The sequence below is a fragment of the Pezoporus occidentalis genome, unplaced genomic scaffold (assembly GCF_034315485.1).
Source record: "Pezoporus occidentalis ecotype Australia unplaced genomic scaffold, CSIRO_AGI_Poc_V1 ctg38, whole genome shotgun sequence".
NCBI classification, from domain to species: domain Eukaryota; kingdom Metazoa; phylum Chordata; class Aves; order Psittaciformes; family Psittacidae; genus Pezoporus; species Pezoporus occidentalis.
This window is the reverse complement of record NW_026915702.1, coordinates 674,005-696,394: the sequence shown is the minus strand read 5'-3', so window position 1 is coordinate 696,394 and position 22,390 is coordinate 674,005. Positions and strand designations below refer to the sequence as shown.

The following is a 22,390-nucleotide window of genomic DNA, read 5'->3' as shown; positions in this document are numbered from 1 at the left end:
GATAAGCAGAGGAGGTTCTTCAAGACTCACAGAATGTGAAAAATTACCCTTTTCCTCCACAAATTCAGCAGATGGAAAGCCAGCTGCACTCAAGAGAACAGATCTAGTAAGAAGGTTTTCAGTGCAGCACCGGTTTTGCATTTCTAAAGCCCAGTGTATTTTTACTTGCCAAAAAAATGAGAGAGAGGTGGTTTTAAAGACAAGAGGTGAAACACAGTAGAAACCAAGAAAAGAACCATAAGACCATGTTGTTCTTCGTGATCCCTACATTCAAACGTGTGGGGGGGGTTAATTTGGGGTTTATTTTTATGTCTCATTTGAACTCTCCTGGAGGGGGAGAAGAGGGAGATGACAACAGTAGGAGCTCCTCAGCAGATGAACATGAGCTCAAAATGTTCCTGTCACTCCAGTGAGCCTGAAGTTGGTTGTATCTGTCAGGAAATAGACTGTTCTGAAGAGCCTTCAGAAGACATTTATGAGCACTACAAAGCTTTGATATTTACCCCTAAGAAGGTTATATTTAAGGCCCTTGATTCTGCAAATAACTCAACATGGGCAATCCCTCCAGTGCTAGTGTGAAGCCCCAGGAGTGCCAGCAGGTCTCTGGGCTCCACTCCCAGGGTCAGGGAATACGGTTTCCCTGTAACTGGACCCTGCATCTCAACCCATGTTTCTAAGGCATCTTATTCTTTTAAGTTCCTGATGCAGACAGCATTTCTCTGGCACCTTCCCTATTCTAATTGCCTCTGACAAGGCACAGTAGTACTGGAATTTATGTAAGGAACATTGCTGCCATAGTACTGCGACTTAAAGATCACTGTAAAGACGGGGGGGGGGGGGGGGGGGGGGCAGAGAGATGTGTTTTTTTCTCTACTTAAAACACAAAGAAAAATTCACTTTAATCACTCACTGAACCTATCCAGGCTTTCTCTGTTACTACTGGAACTCACAACACACTTATATGTAAGAATCAGTCATTAACTGACAGTATCCTGAGGTTTTTTCCCCAGAAAGGTCTCAAGGCAGAATTAGGAGCTGGGAGTCAATTCAAGCCAGTGGTAAAACTCTCATGGAGTCCACTGACAAAGGATCAAACCTTCAAAGTGGGCAGGACATGGAGTACTGAATTAATTTATACATATCACGGGCTTTCAACGTAATTACAAATATTTGGGTAATCAGCCAATGCAAAAGGGTGGGTTTTTCTGACATTGAGGGTTTGGGCTTTCTACTGAGCTCTGAGAAGTCATCTCAGCTCAAATAAAACCAGGTTATTGGCACCCCCAGCATCACTACTCACAGTACTGATACATTACACACGGTCCTTAACTATTGCTGTTTGAGTACTCTGCAGCCATAGCTGTTACGTGCTGGCTACTGAAATACGTAGAGAAACCTTTATAAAACTTGCCTTATGCAGAGCTGATGTGGACAGGAAAGCAACCCAAAATTGGGGTTTTTCCAGTGAATTTGTACAAGATGCAGGTCAACAGCACAGAAATGGGCAAGTCAGGTAAAGGAGTGAAGGAGAAACGCCAAAACATGACAGAGGGGAGTTCACAAGCAAATAATCATAAAGGATTATTTGAAGCTTTCAAACAAAACAAAGAATCATTTAGAAACTAAATCACCCACCTGATGACCCAGTCCCTCTGGGGGGTCGTGACTGAGCACATCCTGAAGCACTCACAAGCCTTTCACCACCATAAGCAAAGAAACTTCATTTTTAGTATTCTCATCACGACTCCACTGACCACATTTTTCACACAATGACTGTGTTTTCTTGTTTTGCCCGAGTTCTCCCATGTCTCACCTTCCTTCCTTTCCCTTTCAGGTTCTACATTGAAAGCATCTCCTATCTAAAGGACAATGCCACCATTGAGCTGTTTTTCTTGAACGCCAAGTCCTGCATCTACAAGGTAAGGATTCGGGAAGCTCTGGGTGTCACCGGGGTTGGCTGAGACACCTGAATCTGCTTTTTCTGCCCCAAAGTTCATGCTGGTTGAACACAGAATTCAAGGTATAACCTCCTCTTCCCTCACTCCTGTCTCCGCACTTAGCATCAGTTTCCACGTCAGAGAGATGTTCTGAGGTAAAACAAGCCTGGAAGTAACCCTTGTGGTTGGCAGGAGGGAATCTGCAGCTGCTAAAATTATAAACTGGCTTGCTCTTAAGAGGAAACGGCTGGGTTTGTGTTAAATGAACCCGCTGCTGAGGCGCAGGGCTCACTTAGGGGCTCCCGCCCGAAGAGGGCGGCAGTGTCTGGGGCGCGGGCGCCATCTTCTGGGCTAGCATGGGGAGGGGGGGGGAGACTGTGAATGTACGTGTGAGTGTGCAAGGGAAAGGTGACAGTGCAGGAGGTGGTGTGAGTGTAGGAATGGGGGTGGGTGCGCGGTGCCGAGTGTGTGAGGGGCGTGGGACTGGATGTGGGACTGTAACTGGGAGTCTGTGCGCCTGTGTCAGGGTGCTCAGGATGCGTATGGCTGTGTGTTTGTGACAGGGTGAGTCAGAGGTTGCGGGAGTTCTTGTAAGAGTCTTCTGATAGCTAAAAGGCTGATAAGAAAGCTGGAGAGGGGCTTTTTACAGGGGTGTGTAGGGATAGGAAGAGGGGGAATGGCTTTAACCTGCCAGAGGGCAGACTGAGATGAGCTCTTAGGCAGAAGTTCTTCCCTGTGAGGGTGCTGGGGCACTGGCACAGGGTGCCCAGAGAAGCTGTGGCTGCTCCATCCCTGGCAGTGTTCAAGGCCAGGTTGGACAGGGCTTGGAGCAACCTGCTCTAGTGGAAGGTGTCCCTGCCCGTGGCAGGGGTTGGAAATGGATGAGCCTTAAGGTTCATTCCAACACAAACCAGTCTGAGATGCTACTATTCTATGCTGGAGTATGTGGCTATATGCATGAGCAGGGGTGAGGGTGTCTGAGGATACATCCTGAAGATCACCTTGTACAGGAGCAAGCCATGCATAGGGAAGTGTTTCTTTGTGCCAGAAATAGCCCTGCCTGGTAGGTGACTGAAAACACCAGTCTGCTGTCACCGACACTACTCAGAGCTGCCCATTGCAAGGCACGTTGTGTTCCAGAGATAAGGGTGTCCTGGCATGGCCTTCACTCCCCCACTGGAGTTCTCATTGCAGAGCTATGAAGCCTCTGATGCTACAAGCACAGGTATAAGTAAAAGAGCAGAGCCCAGTTAATGAAGCAGGCTCAGAACCCGCTGAGGTGCAGATGTGTAGGATGGGGAGAGGCTTCTCATCAGCTGGGATTCCCTGAGAGGATTCCTCCCACCTCCCTCTGTGCAGGCAGAGGCCATTCCTGGTGACTCACCTCCATCTGCCAGGGAGGAAGTGGTAGGAAAAGACAGCTGGAGTGATTGTACCACCATCCCGCAGCCCTCGGCAGGTTTGTGCCATGCTCAGCCAGCTACCTTATACCGAACCTAGAGCCTTGCTTCCTGACATCTGCATGCCCTAAAGTGCAGGGACTAACTTTGCATCAAATGCAGGGTAGGAGTCAGAAAATGCCTTTTTTCCAGTGCCCAGGAAAGAGGCAGGGCTGCTGAGCTGAGCTGTGCAGAGCTTTGCTAGCTGGCAAGGCTGCAATTAGATGTGCTTAGTCAGCCCTCTGCAGCAACAAGCTCAGTGAGCATCCCATTTTGGTTCCTGGGGAAAGTTCCTTTTTGAAGCGTTGCCAGGAAAAGCTTACACTGTTGTTCTTTTTTTGAAGAAAGCTTAATAAGAAGAAAAGGGGAAGGGGAAAAAAAAAAAAAGTGCCTACAGATCTAGATTGGTCTATTTTGGTCTGACCTCTCCTGAAACCATTACTTTGCACATTCAAGCTGACTGTCATCTCTATCCAAAAATAGCCCTGCTGGATTCCCAGTCTCCCATGCGGGTCCTTCCCCATTTGACTTCCAGCCACAGTAAGCCGTGCTGTGCTATTAAAATAGGTGTTGAATTTGGGTGCAAAGTCTCCACTAGGATGCAGGGCGAGCACCCAGTCAGCATTCCTGGAGGATTCCTCTAGGTGTAGAAAGGGGGATTCAGTGCCTAAGCATAGCCATTGCTTATCATCCCTTCAGCTAGCAGTTGGTGTTGCATGCTCCCAAATCTTGAAAGCTTCCTTGCTGCACCAGTTTTCTCATTGGACTTACCATGTATGCCTTCACCCCAGAAAGACCATACTATGTGTGAAATGCGTGGTTCATAATGCTATGCTAGCACTGAAGACATTCCCTGTTAGTTCTTATAACACACAGGATCAAATGTCCCCATGCTCCAGTTGGGAAGGAATAAAGCTGAGGCCTGTTTAGTTTGGGGCTGATGGTCCACTGGGTTGCCAACTGACTCTGCATTGGGTACTCACCACTCCTCCTGTTGTATGATGAGACATTCATGGACCAACACACCCAAACCCCAGCAAGCCACTGTTGCTCAGAGAGGCCAAGCCACATTTGTACTACCAGAGCTTGGCATCAGGCACCATCCCTCAATCACTCAGGCTGTTTAGTTACTAACAAGTTCTGGCACAGGTTTTGGCCTGTGCCAACAAGCCCTGTCCCAGGCATTGCTTGGGCACTGTTCAGGGATGAGCACCTGCTCCCAAGAGGCAACCCAGTGGAGGTAATCCTATCCAGAAATGGGGGAGGGAAGAAGAGTGTTTAGTCATGCACTCCACTGTGCCATGTACCCTTAGGGCTCTGACCCACTTCACCTACTCATATAGACTCGCCATAACATCAACTTGTGGTTGCAGAGGCTGGTTTGTCCATGCAGTGCCTGGTGCTTCAAGACGGGAGGGACACCAGGCACTTTGTCTCTACTCTGTATTGCTCCTTGCCATGGAATATATCTGTCTGCCCCAGCACAGCCCTGCCTCCAGCTGAATCCTCATCTCATGCCATCCACTTCCCTGGGCACATACACATCATTAGTGCAGGTGCCTGCGTGAAGCAGGCAGCTCAGCTGAACAGGGAGGGTGTGTTTATCTCCCACAGCAGAGCTCATTTTCACTCCTCAAGGAGTTGTTATGAAGGAGGTGAAGGAAGTGCTTCTATTAAAAAGATGGCACTGGTGAAAGCCAAGGACACCTGGATCTTATCCTCTGTTTTGTTCCTTTTGTTTTTGATTTTGCCAGAGACAAGCCAACGCAGCGATTGTGGCTTGTAAATGAGGTGTGGCCATGACTTGGCTGGAGCATGGATCATAGCACTCATCTATATTTAGATCACTCGTCTCTTGCCAGATGAAGTAGAATATTAAAAACAGCAGCTTAAATAAATACAACAGAAAAGCCACTACAGAAGCTAGCTGAACAGCTACCCAGTTTACATGGCCAAGTACGTCAGAGCCGACACAGGAGCTCTGGTTGCAGAATAGAGGCCTAAACAGTATCTCTGTAAAAGCCCACTATATTCCCAAAATCAGGGGCCAGAGACTCAGGAACACACACTTGGCCACAAGATTAAAGCTTGTGCCTCCTGTCCCAAGCATCTTGGATGCCAAGTTTGCATCCCATACATTTAGACAGAGCAGTGCTTGGACTCCTTGGTTCTATGACTGCTATCTGAGGCACAGAAGGACACTGAGAAAATCTGATGGGACCAGCAGTGTCCTTCATGGGACTGTGGTGTCCAAGCAGAATGCTCACAATTTCACCTGACCCTCCAAGATTGCTTTCACTGGGAGCTGGATCCTCTAGAATGAAGCAGTAAAGATTTACCAAAAGATTTGCTATCACAGATCATGCTCAAGGCACCTCCAGTCCCAGTGCTCATAGGCATAAAGGGGCTGAAACCAAAGCTCCCATCCTGCAGGAGGAAATATGGCTCTATTTCCTGTGAGTTTACCCTGAGCAAAAGCCAGATGAGTTCTGCAGGGGCTTTGACACAACTCAGTGAAGATAAACTTTCTCATTTCCTTGCTTCTGTGAGCCAAGGGCAATCTGCGTTCCCCTGAAGCATTTGGGGGAGAAAAAGTATATTCCCCAGACTACCCTTCACTACATCACACAAGAAAATTTTTATTACTCTGATCCTCCCCTTCCACCTGCCTTCTCCTCCTTCCTCCCCAGGAATCCCTTCATGCCACATCCAGTTACGCTTCATTTACCATGCCATTACACTGAATACTTTGCTTTTTCCACATCTGAGTGGGCAGGTTCGCCCTCACTTTGGTCTCCAGGAGCACAGGGAATGCTTTGAAGCCCAGCCAGGGGAGCAAGCTGGCACTGCACGCTTCACCATGCAGTAGCCAGGTGGAGATGCACTTCCTTCTAATGGAAGCTCACACTCAACTTCTTTTTCTTTCTTGTTTTCTTCACCTTTCAAGGAACTCATTGAGGTTGACAGTGAAGTGGTGTTTGAACTGGCTGCATACATCTTGCAGGTAGGCACTCGCCTTCTCTCACTTTGTGCTTCCTCATGTTGCATTACATCTTTTGATTTGCCAAATCCCAAATAAGAAACGCAGGGATTCCCCCAACTGCAGAGAAATGTGTCTTTACACTGTTTTCATCATGCATACCGGTGTAAAATGAGGACAGAAGTCTCTCAAACCAAACCTCTGCATGCGTGGAGCACATTCCACTGCCCAACGCTTTGCATACATAAATGTATTTTATGTTTGAGCCGACATAGTTATCCAAGACCCTGAGGTATGATGTAAAGCCAGAGGACATCTAAGTGATGAATGTGCTTTACTAGGTGAAATACATATGGAAAGGGTTCTTCACCAGTGACTTGCATTTGTTTCCCAGTGGAGCTTGGACTTCTTTTGAGCTCCATAGGCTTCTATATACACAATTGTCTGTATTCTCCAATCTGGGCAGAACAGCTTAAAGAGTTTCCAAAGAACTTCTCCAGAAACAAAGAAAAAAATTGCCTTTGAAAGTCCTGCTCTTGAGGAAGAGGGAAAGGGTCAGAGAGCAAATTACCCCCTGCCTTTGGGAAATGCGGTTCCCAAAGAGGAATCTTTTCAGGGTAGCAGAGGTGCTTTTTGTGAAAGCTCTTTTTAAGAGTATGGCTGTGGGAGCAGATCAGAGATAACTGTCGGATGATCCTTGTTCCTCTTTCCTACAGTGTAATTTTAACTTTTGTTTCCCATCAGCCATGAACAGCTCCTATGAGGAGCCATATGAGCAGAGGAGCCATCTCATCAGACTGCACTAATAAATAACAATGCCTTGCTCTTCTATAGCAATTTCCATGTTAAAGAAGCAATTAATACAGAGGGATTTGAATCTTCATTAAATTGTTTTATGCAACAAAAATGGAGCGAGAGAGTCAGGATGGGGGACTCAATTAAAAGCACATTATAGAAATCACATACTGGCTGTTGGGGGAATACACATCAAACAACAGGCTCATTGTGAGAAGCAGCAGTAGTGTTATGAATCTTTGGTCTGCTCATCCTAATGAATAACTGGAGCACTCAGTAATTGTGTACATCTTACTGTTGTTCAGCCAGTTCCAGATCTGCCACTGTACCCCTGTGGCTGTTTCTCGTCACAAACACAGGATGTTACGTGAATTCCTGTAGTAGTTTGATGTGTAACTTAATAGAAATAGTCAAAACAAGCCACACCTCTGCTGTCTGTAGCCAGAAATTTCTACAACCCATGTTTGTAACAGAATCCAAGCAAAACAAGAGGGATCATACTGCATTTTGTTCTACTGCTGACTGTAGCATGTAGGTCAAAGTACTGAACGATGAGGATATACCCAACAAAATTGGGTTTTAAATTCGGTATGCTCATCCCTGTGCAGGCCAGGGCATATCCTCTGAGTTTTGCTCTGTATTGAACTACAGTCATGATATGATCAAGGACTCCTTCTTATGAACCAGAGGAGAGCTTGTCTGCCCTTCAGTTCACTCACAGGGAAATGGGAAGATAGTAAAGAATTGTCAGAACTCAAGTGATTTAGTCTGCAGCCTTATTTCAAGTTGTTGTGTTACCAGAACAAATTAAAGTTCCACCAAAGCTCTGAACTTTACTCCAGCCTCAGGACTGAAGCATCACTGGATGTGGGCTGACAGGTTTTGTGGTTTTACGGGCAGATGTAAAGACAAAAGGCCTGGATGCAAACCCCTGTCCTCTTGGCAGTGGAAACTCACAAATGACATACTTGCACTATGCTTCTGTGTAGCTGATGGCAAATGAGGTGCTTTAGCAGGCATCATATGAAATTCATATTGCCTGTGGGAAATGCAAAATGCACATTATATCTATTGAGGAGGGGACTCACCAGATTTTGAGGGTTCATGCAGTAAGACTCAGGTACTAATCTAGCTGCTGGAGTAGAAGATTACTAGCCCTTTAACATCAGGCTGTGATGCTAATAAATAGAAATATCTAGATATATAAGTAAGGGAGCTGAAAACTCCCCCAAATGCTCAGCAAGGAGTTAGAGAAGCCTGTGTCTGGCATCACCTCAGAATCTGCCAGCATTTGGAAAGTCTGAACACTAGAAAATAACCAGGATAATTATAAAAAGAGTCAGGGGAGTTGCAATTTCAGAAGCTGAAAAGCCATTGGGAGTTCAGAGATCTTCTAGTAGTGTAACAACCACAATGACCCCAAAAATTACTTATTTACCAGCATTATTTCCTGCTATTTCTTGGGTATCCACTAGCAGAATGAGGAATCATCTGGCCCTGTATTAGACAACCCTTTTGTTTGTTAATTTGCCCAGCTCACTACGTGTATGGCACTTGACATTCGAGACTGGTTCCAAAAAGTGCATGAGGATTCAATTACAACAGGAAATTGCTGCTAAATGAATTCTGCAAATGGAAGCTCTTGAGCAGCCATTTTCTTGATTTTCCTTCAGTTTTTAATGCTATGTTGTTAATTTTTCTTCCTCATTTTACAGGAGGCAAAGGGAGACTTTTCAAGGTAAGTGAACTGAAAAGTTTTTGTGTGGTGTGGGAATGAATCTGGTAGAATCACTGTGTGAGCACTGTGACTCAGATGTAGCTGTGTAGTAACAGGAATGCACTGCTAACATAGACGTCATGTTTCCTGCAATCATTTCTTCACAAAACACAGCCTTTGACCAGAGCATGCCTTGCAAACAGCATTGTTTGTGACTTTGTTGTTGACAAATCTCTTTATATGCCCATGAAGTTCAGGAAATAGACTAGTCTTCAGAAGGAAATTCCTAAGGTCTTCAGAAGGAAATTCCTAAGGAAGTGACTCTACAATCACTGCAATATCACAGATCCAGCCAGTGGCAACATTAGAATTCCATCACTAATTGATATTTCGGCTTGAATTTGGACAGAGTTCTCAAAATCACAATTTAGCTAATGGGTTTTGTTGAACTTCCACTATCCCTTGAGCCAAATCTTCAGACTTGCTGTAAGAAATTCAAAGAGGTGACTGTGCTTCATATCTTGAAGATGTTAATGAAAAGCCCAAGAACTTCCGTTGAAGTTAACAGTATCTATCAGTTGCACTTTAGCAGCATCCAAAGATCAGATGGCTGTTTCATACACTGAGTGAGAAATATGGATGTTCTTCATCTGAAACTCAGAACTCCCAATGCTAAAAACATCACATACTTCATATATTACTTTTGCTGACCTGAACATGAGTTCAGCTGGAAGACCACAATATCCACTGAAGTTCGTTTCGGAGAAAACAAGGTGTGGATGGGCAGTGAGCCTGAAGAGGTGTCTTAATATTGTCAGCATTGAGATACACTAACAGAAGACTGTAACAATACTCTGTGCACCGTAGGAGGCTGAAAAGAACAGGCAGGGTCCACTTTCTGGTGGACTGGGACTTCTAGCCAGCTAAAATTGGGACAAATCAGGGAAAAGGAACAATGCATTGCAAATTGTGGAATCTGAGACAACATAAGTTAACCCATCCTAAAAGGAAGTTTAAGTTCTGCTTTATCACTTCTCAAAACCTTAATCAACTTGCAAAATCCTGACATGTATCTGACAGCAGAAACACAAGCCCAGTCTTGCTTCATTTTTCAGTTTCACCCCATTTGGAATAACTCAGTTATCAGCAGTGCTTGTTTAGAGGGGCACTGGAGTGAATGTGGCTCTTTCACTTTACGGTCTGCTTTTCAATGCACTGCCAAGTGCTCAGATCCGAAGAGCCAGACCAAGCAAAGTTTTGCCATTCAGACCTGTGAAAAACCACATCTTCCATGCATTCCATAACATGGTTTTGTTATGAAGGACAATATATAAATGTTTCTCAGAATATCTTGGACATTGCAAAAACACACACAGGTAGTGTATATTCAGAGTCTGAAACTTAGAATAGAAAGGAATCAGGTGGCTTGGAGTCATAGTGCCAAAAGCATTTTATCTTCAAGTATCTTTTTCCAGACCAGAAATGGAAACAGCCAGTGGACAGCATCCATCTCCTAAAAGCTGTTTGATGTTCCTTATAAAATGAATGGTTGAGTTTATCACAGTGTATTTTTCTAGGCCACAGAGAAATGAGGAATCTTCTCTGAGAGCACACAAGATACCTCAACACACAGTGTTAGCTGTTTCCTCCACATCAGTATGGCAGTCATCACCATACCCATTAGAACAGTTAGCTCTTAGTCCTTTGTACCTGTGGATCGCAATGGTTTGAAGTGGAAGGGGAAACCTTTACATCTAGAGAAATGGTGTCATAGTAACAACTTGCTGACACTGCCAGGGATCTTAATATATAAATGGGCTTTGGTGACAAAGCAGTCTGCCATATTAGTGAAGTTTAAAGTCTGTTCTCAAAGGAAGGTAGAAGAACATTACCATGACCCTCCATGGTCTAGAAGAAGACTTAGCATCTCCAGGGATGTGTGCTCAGCAGCTCCCCATTGATGTGCACTGACACGGGTTTATATGCCGGGTGAGGTCCATGTGCTACTGAAGTCACCACGAGGTCATTGTGGTCAAGATTTTGCCTGCTGAGATTTGTGGTTATTCTTATCAGCAGTATGAAATGTGGGAGGCAAATCAAGCCTGGGGCCAGCAAGAGTAACTGCAGATGGAGACAATGCTCTGACTTCTCTTAGGGCTGAAATTAGCTTCAGTGTTTGAAGTTAGTTGATGTTGAAATGCTGTCTAAAACAGAAGTGGCTACTCTTTGAAACAGAGAAGCTCTGCAGTTGCAAATGTCTTGCTGCTGAGATTTAAAGGCAACATGTTGTACATGGCAGCATACATAGTGTGAAGTCTGAACTCTTGAACTCCTGCTTTGGTTTTGAAGAAATCAGTTAATTTTTAGGGGTTGCACACTTGGAATGCAGACTGCACATTTCCCACACCTGTCCTGCCTACTGCCACTATCAGATTTATATAGCCTGTGAGTCTACAAGTTTCCCTTTGGCCTTGATCCAGAAAAGCGCATAAGCACTGGCTCATTGGTAGTGATGGGAGAATTGCTGTTCCTCATGGAAGCCTTCCTGTGAGTCACTGCTGAGCACCTCAGGGGCTGGCATGGCCAATGCCAAATTGTCACAATTTCAGCTGTGGGTTGGCACCTGCCCATGGTGCCAGAGTGGGATTACCTCCAAGCCCCACTGGTGCATCACAAGGAGTTGTTTCAGGACTCCTGAATGCAGTTGCAAGTCTGCTTTTTGGTCTTCACGGGAGTTAAAAAAACAGAGCTGATCTTATTAACTCCAGCAGTCAGTTTTCTGCCTCTGAACTGATGCATGTGCAATGACAGCAGTTCCTACTGCTGCTTATAAGGAAATCATCCCGTGCCTCATAATAATGGTTGTGCTTATAGTACCCCTCTTTCCTTTCCCCAGAAGGGGCTAATGTGCCGTTTCAAACACATGTTCTAAATCCTTTGGTAGGATATCATCATACATGAGTATCTCATCCCTGATTCCTGCCACCTTGGAGTACTATCTAACTCAGACATCACAATGACTTCCCAGTGTTTGGTAAGCCTGGAGAGCACATAGTCTGAGTCAACCTTATTTGTCTTCAGCTAAGATGCCACAATAGCCCTGGCAGATCCATTTGGCACCTAAGAGAACAATTTGACCAAGCTCTTTTACATTTCTAATGTGTGTTTTGTATCAAAACCAAGCCCATCAAAAACCCTAAGCTCCTGAAGCCATTTAGATCAACTAAGAAAAGTATTTCTCAGTGTTTTCTCTAAATGGCCTGATCCAGCACGGTGTTTTGCAAGCAGAACTGTACAAATGGCACCTCCCTCAGTTGATTGATAGAGATATAGGCAGAGTGAGGTTTAAGATAGAAGTTATTCTCCTTAAGAAGTCTTCTGCATTAAAGAAGAGTGGTCTTTCGTGTTATTTAAGAGAATCCCCAGATCCTTCAGCTGAAAAGCTTGGAAAAGGTTTACATTTAGGCTAGAACATACCATTGAATTAAGGGCAATTGAGTATCCCTGTTCAGCTGATACTCAGGTTGAACTGAAGACTGGATCTGTGCTTTTTGATATTAGACTTCAAAGGCACAGAATCACACATATGAATCTCCTAAACTAGTATCTTGCAGACAGATGTAAAGGTTATTAGCTAAAGCTAATCTTGTTTCTAGCTGGGAGCTGAGTCACACTTGGTTGGCAGAGCATGGACAGGACAAATTCCAGTTCCTTAGATGAACACAAATCCTGCAGGTGTGACTCTCTTTAGGCCTATGTAGAGGAAGGAACTAGGGCGCCCTGGCTGATTTTGGGGGAGGCATAGCATATTGTTAAAATAGTTGAGATTATTCCCCTAAATCAATCATACCAGATTTAGAATCCAGTCTGACATGGACTAAAATCCTTGGGAAACTCACACCAACTTTGGTTTACATGTTCAGAATCCAGCTCTTCAACCTTAAACAGCATCTATGTTTAAACAGCTGGGAATAACATCTACTGAACGTTTGTCCCTTGATTTGGGAAGGGGAAATTAACCACCCTAAGTAAAACCAAAAGCTGAACCACTGCAGCTAGTTCCTCAGACAGGCTCTCATTCTTGATTTCTCCAGTTAAGCAATAGGAAACAGTTCAAGTGAACTCCATGTATTCCCCAGCAACATCTGAGAGAATAACAAGGGTGGAAAGCAATGGCTAGTTTCCTGTTCAGCAGAATTTCACAATCATTTCAACATTTGGGCAGATGGTAATCTGACATAGTTTCAGGCTGACTTTTCTTTCTGTGTAACCAAGTGACATTTAACCAGTTGGAACTTATGAAGGGGTTACAAACCCCAGGCTGCTTTCAGCAACCTAATGGAGAAGATCCTAAACATGGTACCATTTAATCTGAGAATCTCAGACTCTCCATTTCCCTTTGCATTCCCCAGAATGAATGACCATGCTGAGAAGAGTCGATAACTTTAACCTGAAGGTTTGTTTTGTTCCTGATCACTGTGCTGAAAAATGTATGGATTTCCTGAAACAGCTGCATATATAATCTTGCTCAAAATCATTGCAGCCAGTTTGCCAAAATCTTGTTTTTCACAAAAAGCTCATGAAGTGCCCGGGTGGATCTTTTACCACCATGTGTAGATAGAAATACTGACATGTGATGACTATTTGGCCAAGACTCGTTAATCAGGCAGTACCAGAACTAAGACCAGCACTCAGGAGTTCTGTTTTCAAGGTCTGTTCTCTAGTCAGTCAACCTTATTTCAGGCTATCTCACCAACTTTCAGGAACCCATGCAGATGGCTTTTCCCGTTCAGTTTTCAAATTGTCATTCAGTCTTTTAAATGCCATAATTTCCACCATAGTGTAGAAATAAAGTGGTCTAGAGGATACAGAGAAAGTGTTTTTGGAATCTTTTCCCTATATATTAATAGATCAGCATCAAAAGCATCCTTCCATATACCCTGGAAGTTGATCACTTTGGAATAGAAAATAAATGCAGCACAAGTGATCTGATTAAACAAGCACTTTCTAAAGACAGTAATAAAATAAACACACTGAGATATTTCACAAGTACAAACCCACTGGTAATCCTGCTGGAAACATTTTAAAAATGAAGGGGTTTGGTGCTTTAGAAGGAGCCAAGAGGAAAGTGGCCACTAGTTCAAATGCAACCTGAATCATTGTTTTCCTCCTTTTCCTTAATTTGACAGCCTTTGGGAAGTCTAAATTCATTTGTCCTGAGCCAATGCTTGCCAGAAGACTGTGCGAATATATGGACCATAGCATGAAATAGGTTTTTGTTCCTGGAGGTGATTACCTGCAATAAATTAGATGTTGTGAGGCACTACCCTTACAGTATTTTCTAGGTACTGAGCAGAAATGCTGATCCCATTCAACAGCATCACTCAGAATGTTTTTTTCTCTCATTCTTAAAAGACTATCGCAGCACAGAAAAGCTTCAGTCCTTGCTGACAGAAAAGACTGACCTGACTGGTGTTACCCCCTTCTTTTATGGGAGCCATTACTAATGCAGGTTTTTCCCAGACTCTCAAGGATAGTTAGCCACCACCAGTCTTGTCCTTTTTGTCAGCTTTCTGCACTCAGAAAGCCCCTGTTTGGAAATTAGTGTTTTCCCACAAGAGATTTGGAAATGTCTCAACTTCCTTCTATGAGCATCCAGCCCCAAAAGCATCTCCACTTGAGGGCAGGGGCTGCTGCTTGTGCTCTGATTGTGCTGGGTTCTGTGTTTTATTCCCCCAGTCTCTTTTAAACTGTCAATAAAATCAGTAAGAGCTGAGTGTGCACATGCTGTGGAGGAGCTTTCCCTGGGCAGACCCAGTAAACTCTGCAAACAGCAACAGCTTGTTGTCTAGGCTGTCAGTCACAGAACACAGCACCCAGATCATCAGATAACATGGAACAGAGCAGCTTCTTGTTCAGACTTGTGCAGATATTTACCTGCCATGGAAGAAAAAACCTGAACAGGTTTTGAGCATTTGCACTTACAAAGGAAGACCTATCTGGTGGTCAAATGACCATGGGATTTAGGCAGGAGTGGGTGTTCAAACACTCTTTGTCTGAAGACATTTGACTCAGCGTAAGAGGTGCTGCTGAGTGGTTTTCTATGGGCTTAGCCTAGAAACGATTGCCTCAGTCATTTCTTGTGGGTGCTGCTCTACACATCTTCACTCTGCTGCGTTTGAATCTAGCTGAGACTTGGGCACCTCTGTCATAGATTTGCCTTGATTAGAAGTTGTGATCCTGGTTTAAAACTACTTAATTTGTTGTCAGAGAACTACCATGATAATAAAAGCCTGTGGACAGCCAAAATGCCAGCTCCAGGATTTATGGCAGTGGTTGACCCTATGGCTCAACCTAGCAATTAACCCGCAAACTCCAGTTTAGTCAAACCCACCTAGGTTCTTACTAGGTTGTGCTGGGATTTGCTGCTAGGATGTGCAAATAGGGGGATGCTGTAGGAAGATTTTTACAACTGAAGCAGTATCACATCTCTACAAGCTGTCATATAGACTGTCCCAGAGAAAAGAGCAAAACTCAGGGTGACTTGGAACATTCAAGGGCTCCTTGGGCCTTTCACAGATGTAGTATGCCTGGTTAGGATGCCAAGACTACCTGTCTGCCTGGTTATGGCCCTGCTGCCCTGCAGGAGAAGCTAGAGCCTGGGAAATCTGGAGCTCTGTAAGAGGCATCTCCGTCCACAGCTCCAGGCTAACCACCCTTTTTGGCAGGATAAAGAACAGGATACATGAAGGCAGAAAAAAACACTTGCTATTAAGAAGTAAGCCAATAAACAGTAATTCTTTGGTACTCCTCAGTGTCCTGTCTGGCCCTCTTGGCTGTGTATTTCTACAGCTTTCAAAGTAACAGCAACACCGCCTTCCTTCCCAGGCTTTTCAGGGATTTTTTTTCATGCACACACATTTCCTTATGTGGTTAGAGACAACCCATGGTTTCCTTTCTTCTGGGAGAATCTGCCTCCCATTTCATGAGCAATCCCTACTCTCTCATGTGCATTGAGACTGCTCCAGATGACCAGTGCAGCCACCAGAGGCTGGTGGAGTGGTTGCGCCTGGTCCCACATAGGGCTTTGTGTAGCAGGACACAAATTAAAGCTGGAGCCTTATCAGTGAAGTTCATGTCGTGGAGGCAAGGGGCTAAGAATAACCTCTGATGCTTAAAAGGCAAATCATTACTGTTTGCAGCAGGTTGGAAGGCATTAAATTAAGGTGCTTTATTGCAGATGAAAGCATCGCTTGTGCTTCTCTTCACCTTGTTTTTTCTGTGTATGAAGATGTCCATAGGACCCTGCTCAATGACATGTGACATGGTGGCTTTTGTGTCCAGTCACTGATAGGAAGCACTTCAACATAACCATCTGGGAGAGCTTCTCTCTAATTCTGATAACAGAGGGAGAAGTTAACTGGGCTGCCATAAAACAAATAAAGAGAGAAGAAAAAGGAAACCCCAGTGCCTTTTGTTAAGGAGGACCAGATGTAGGGCTGTAGCAGCCTGCCAGCTAGGTCAGGTCATATCAAATATTGTGGTTGTTTTCTTGTAGCCTGATCCTCCTTTTGAACTCTCTTTCAGCAATGAAGTTGTAAGGAATGAATTAAAGAAGCTGCCAGCGCTTCCAACACCAGCACTGAAGGAGCATCCCTCCCTTGCTTACTGGTAACGTATCATGCTGCTGAATGGCTTTTTCAGTGTCTTATGCTGTTCTGGCCCTGGTAAGAAGTGATCTGAGAGTAGAAATGGGATGCAAGGATTCCTGCCTTCTAGCTCTGAGTCTGACACTGACTCATTGCATGATTCAACACAAGCAGAGCTCCCACCCTAGGCCTCAGTTTCCCCATCTGCCAAATGGCTGCAGAAATATCCGTCCAGAATATTCGTTCTAAACATGTAAGTGTCCTGATGAAATCAAGAGGCTTAATGTGCTATTTCCTTTCCCAACACTTTGCATCTGTGCAAAGAGTTTCCCCAGTTTGAAATATCAATGCTTTGCACTGCTCTGTGCTATTGTTGAGTAACTGAGTTTCATCTTGCAAGTATCTCTGTATGGCATAGCTGAACTAAAAGGGATTTATTTCTCCTTTTATACGAATGAGGTGATGTTTGGAGGTGGATGCTTGGGAGTTCTGTCTTTATTACACTGAAAATTAAACCCAGGGTAAGAGCAGGGTCACAATTAAGTTTGGGATGCCCCACACATAGATTCTTTGTGCCGCCCTACCTATGACTTTTATCTGTGCAAATAGGAAAGAATTTGGGGAAAGACTTCATTAATGGGGAGATGCTTTCACTTGATTTTCTGCTTGTTCCTCTTTCATGTCTCCCTTTAAAGTATTAGGCTATAAGCCTGGGGGTGGGAGTGAACTTCTTTATCTGTTACTCTTAATTTCTGCATCTTGGAAATCTGAGGATGGCAAGGGGAAACAAATCCATTTCTAGTTTATGATCTCAATTCTTCCCTTTGCCAGGAATGCCATCCGCTTTTCCTAGCATGGCTACAATACCAGAATTAGCTGTACCTCGTGTCAAGCTGTAGGCAAGCTGGGCTGTGAGGTCTCCAAATCACTTTCTGAGCACATCAGGAGATACTCAGGGTCCCCAGCTGAGTTTAGGAACACTGACACAAAAGCTGTGGATCATCACAGTCTTCTGGTGTTTCTGTTTAAGAAACAAACCAAATCTTTATGAAAAATTGATAAATGCAGGCTACCATTTCACTGGAAGAAGAATGGGCTCCCTCTTCAGAGCACTGCTTTCCTTCTTCCACAAACAAATCCACACACTGACAAGCAGTATACTTCCAGCCTGGTCTGATTGATACACTGGTAGCTCCTGCTAAAAAGCACCTCAGGAGGAGAGGTGGGAACAAATAGCCATGGGCAGGGAAGGCAAATCTGACCCTTCAGCAGCAACATGGACTTGAGGTGCCTGCCCCCAGTGCTGGCAAGTGTTAGTCAACATGCCAACGTTATGGACTTCTGATGGAAATCTCAGTGAGGTCTGGGACTGTCTCTGCCTGTAGGACAGTCTCCTTGGGCTTTGTCTCCACTGAGTCACATGAAGCAAGAAGGGCTGTGTAAAACCTCATGCTGAGAATGTATATACAGCACACAAGGTACAGCACTTCTTGCAGCTGTACTTCATGTTGTGGCAGTTCTTATATGACTGAGGAGAGGTCGCAAGTTGGGAAGCTGGTTGTTGCCAATGGGGTAATAAAACTAGTGGCTACATCCTGTGATTCCCTTGTGATTTCACTTCAGTAACCAGGTCTGAGACCTCCTATGCGTCAGTAGTTCATTACCTTTTAATGGTGGCTTTTTCATAAATACCCTCTGAAACACCGAATGCTCTCAAGACTAGGCTGATGGTGAATCAGACAAAGCCTCTAAAGTACAGATAGACCTTCAATGATCTAAGAGGACAGGTTTTTAGAACTGTGTATAGAACATACTCTGTACCAATTCATCCTGTTCAAATTTCATCCTGCTCTTTTCTGTGTGCAATCTGTTTCATGCTGCAGTTCTTCAGCATTATCTCAAGGCAGTGACAAGTGAATTTCCAACTCCGGAAAGAAACATATAAAACATTAGGGATGGGATGGCTCTAGTTAAAAATAAACAACCAAAAGAGCTCTGTCCTATATTTGTTTCAGCTAAAATGGACTAAAAGGCAGGTGATAAAATGGATAATCAAATAAATACTGTGATAGATCTGCAGGAAATAATACAGCACTTCCATCATACACTGTTAAAAAGTTGTTCCTATCAAACACAGTAAGACCAGTGGGATGAGTCCTGGATTCTTAGATGCAGCAAGGGCTGAATCAGCCCAGGTTGATGCCTCCAGCTCCACCTTCATTGAGTCTTCTGTTTGTGTACTCTTGCTGCAAGCCTTACCCTCCACTGTAACTCCTTCTTGGATGACTGTAGACTTCACAACAAAGTGGAAGGTTGTAATTTTCATATTAAGTTGCCGTTTCCAGCTTTTCACAGATTAAGAAGAATCAGATGCTTGTTCTCAGGAATCTCTTAGCATCACTGATTACTGGTGAAGCAAGAAGGGGCTTTTTGCTGGGTTGGTTTGTTAGGGTTTTTTCCTTGTAAATGAAAACTGAGCTTCTGGTCCTCCCACACAGTCCAGAAGCCAGGGCCCTGAGCTGTGATTTCTCTTGCCATGCATGGAAACAACTGACAGTGTTTATTGTTTTAGACACAAAACTAAACAGAGAGACTGGAGAGAACCTTTAGAAACTGTGTTAACACACAGTGCTCCTTTCCAGCCACTGTCATTCCATTTTATCTCAATTCAGATCCTCTCCAGCAAGACAGCCCAGTAGTAGGTTGTCAGTAAGGCAAGGAGGAGATGCAATAGTGCAGATGGAATTTTCAACAGACCAGGGGGAAGATAGACCTCTCCCAGCTCCCAGCAGACTTTGAATGCAAGCTTAGTTTTAGCAACCTAAAGCATCAGCATTGACAGAAAATCCACTCTGAAAATCAATCTTTAGTTTCACTAACACAACACAGACCTGGGCTTGGTCCCTTTGGCCCAAGAGATGTTCTGCTGGCTTCAGTGCGACAGCGTATGACTGCAGATGAAGACTTTAGTAAGTTCATGAATATAATCAAAATGGAAAAATCAGGTTAGAAACAAAACAGCAGTAAGGAGCAGCAATGAGTAGACAGCTACTTAAAACAGCTCAGTGTGCTGGAAAGAGAGAGGGGGAAACTATTATGTTTGAAAGTCTGGATCTTACAATGAGAAACTCTGGCCCTGCAATTGCTTGCAATTTGTCTGCTGTCCAGTTCTGTAAGCTGCTGGGGCAGGAGGGATTTCTTGGTGGCTGTAGAGATCTCTATCCAAGCTGTCTGCTGCAGGATATCATCCATCTATTAATTTGTGCAGTGCTAGAGGGAATGTTTTATGAGCTGGCAGACAGATGGTAGTGCTCCAGCAGCCTCCGTGTCTCCACATTAGGTAAGCATCCTTTGTCAGCCCGGTGCTATGAATGAGTTTCTGTGTCACTGCTGCAGCAACAAGGCAGAGCAGGGGGAGAGGAGACGTCAGCTGGTGGTCCAGGGGTGTCCCAGCCCTCCCCCAGCTGTCAGTAGCAGCATGGCAGCCGCTCGGAGATTAACAGCTGAAGTGACAGGGGACAACCTCCATAAGCTCTGCAAATGCTCCTCTGCCCCATGAATGGTTTTGCTTGTTTTCACTGGCACATGCCAGGCTCACCTCTGTGTCCCAGAGCTGGAGGCAGAAAGTGATCTCTGTGCTGGATGATCCTTCTTGCACAGGGCAGGGGGAATGGAAATGAAGTTCAAAGAACTGTTAGAGCAGTGACTGTCACACAGCTGATGTGGGATTCTTTTCATCAGGGACTGTAGCGGTAGGACAAGGGGTGATGGGTTAAAACTTAAACAGGGGAAGTTCATGTTAGATATAATGAAGAAGTCTTTTACTGTGAGGGTGGTGAGGCACTGGAGCAGGTTGCCCAAAGAAGTGGTAAATGCTCCATCCCTGGCAGCTTTCAAGGCCAGAGCCTTGGGCAACATGGTCTAGTGTGAAGAGGCCCTGCACATGGCAGGGGATTGGAACTGGATGATCTTAAGGTCCTTTCCAAACCAAACCATTCCATGATTCTATGATTCATCTGACCAGGAATGTTTTCTCAGTGTAGACCTCTCCATCTGAGCTAGGCACCCTCATCTCCCTTTACTGTCAGTGGAGAGAAGCAACAGTAACCTCCTCCCAAGGAAGCCACCTGAAATAGATTGGATAAATTGTGCTCAGGAGTACCTGTTTCTGTCCCTAAAGTGTGGCCAGCCCAGTGTTCTAGAAAGGTGAAAGGCAGCATATCCTTAAATATTGGTGGCTTGATTGATAAACTTTATTTGTCCAAAGAAAGAAGAAACAAGGATGTTTCTTATCTGCTATTTAACATCTGTAGACCTTAAAATTTTATACAATGGCAAGGAAGATCATCAGTATCCTAACAGAGCAATGGAAGCATAGGGTTGCCTGCATTTGTTTAGGAGAACTGGGTAGAACCTGAACTATCCCACGTCTTCTAATATGGGTTGAGAACACAACTTCTTTCATCCCACTGTTCAGGAAGCATCCCTGACATCTCATGTGTCCTTTGAAAGAAAGGGGCCATCGACTGGCTTCCCTACCCAAGGGATATGGTCTGGGAACATATCCATCAGTTTATAAGAATCATTTTTAAGGAAGCAGCACATCTGGAATCACATCAGATAATCAGCATGTAGGAGCATCTATCCTTTTCTTGAATGGCATCAATATTAGAGCTTGATCTGTACAATAAATGCACAGAGTGGAAACCAAAGTTATGAGCATTTTCCACTGGAGAAACTCCATTGTTTTCTGAGAAGCCACTCCTGACTTGTTCCTGTCTGAGACAGAGGAATTGAATCCACATGTAATCGTGTTTTTAAGAGGTAATTTCAAAGGGCTGTAAGCCCTCTCTGTCTATCTTTTTTATTAAGAATGATGTATTTTGGAGATCTTCCAGTACTGAACACTCATGTAATTCAGTTATTGCTCCAAAAGTAATCCTGTTTATGATAATCATGGCAGGAGACCCAAGCTCTGCCTTCATGTGCACGCCCATAACATCTGTAGTACTTGCTTGGATGAGTGGTCTGAATATGGTTTCATAGCTGTTGAATTTACAGCTTACAGACCATTTCCTAAGCATTAAAATTATACTGAGGGGTATGATGGGAGAGCTGGACCATTCCTTTCCCCAAGTAATTTGTCACTGACTCAGGCACCACCATGTACCTATTGTGGCCTGCTGGTGGGACATCACCTTACCCCCAGAAAAGCCTTTTATTTTTGCAGGATGACTGGGGAAAGTCACTTGGTGAGTAAGGACAACAGTTACTATCAGGCAAATGGCAGGCTTGTTGGGGAACAGTTTGCTCTGCTGACAATGCAACAGACTATCTACTTTGAATTGCTCTGTGCTGTCTACACTGAGGTTTCTGGTCCTCTCCCTGCATCACCAGGGATGGATGCATGGTCTTCACCTCCCCTGTGTCAGGCCCCACATGAGCACATCTTGTTTGTCACCTCACAATGCAGTTTGTCCTCCTTGTGATGCCACAGAACAGAACATCCTGTGTGTGATTTCACAGCAGGCTCTGTGTGGCCTCTACCTGTAACATCCCTGAGGGCATTATGAAGGCTGTGCCCAGCAGAGGAAGGGAAATTTCCTTGTAAAAGAAATTCTGGCTCCACACAGATCTCTCTGGCACAAAGATGCACACGGGGAAGGCAGCAATGAGCACACACAGCCATGTTAGCAGGGCTAGTGAAACACTTTGCAGTTTGCCACAAAAGTCCCCATAGGCATCTCTGAGCAGTCTCAGTGAGGTCATCCACCAGACCACCCCACACTCCTCTGCTTCTTCACACTGTCTAGCAACAAAAACAGCTTCAGTTTTGCCTGGGGAAGGAATAACCACATGGTGGACATCCATGT

At 44.6% G+C, this 22,390-nt stretch overlaps 1 protein-coding gene across 6 annotated transcripts in view; it reads left to right on the top strand.

Annotated features, from left to right (window-relative positions):
• The window catches only part of FRMD4A (FERM domain containing 4A), a 380,907-nt gene that overhangs the window by 300,474 nt on the left and 58,043 nt on the right, over positions 1-22,390 (top strand). For all 6 annotated transcript variants that reach the window (XM_062631904.1, XM_062631905.1, XM_062631903.1 and 3 more), the window contains 4 exons: positions 1,835-1,919; positions 6,324-6,380; positions 8,867-8,889; positions 16,456-16,539. In XM_062631904.1, the coding sequence (XP_062487888.1) occupies positions 1,835-1,919; positions 6,324-6,380; positions 8,867-8,889; positions 16,456-16,539 (249 nt within the window). The remainder of the gene's footprint in view (positions 1-1,834; positions 1,920-6,323; positions 6,381-8,866; positions 8,890-16,455; positions 16,540-22,390) is intronic.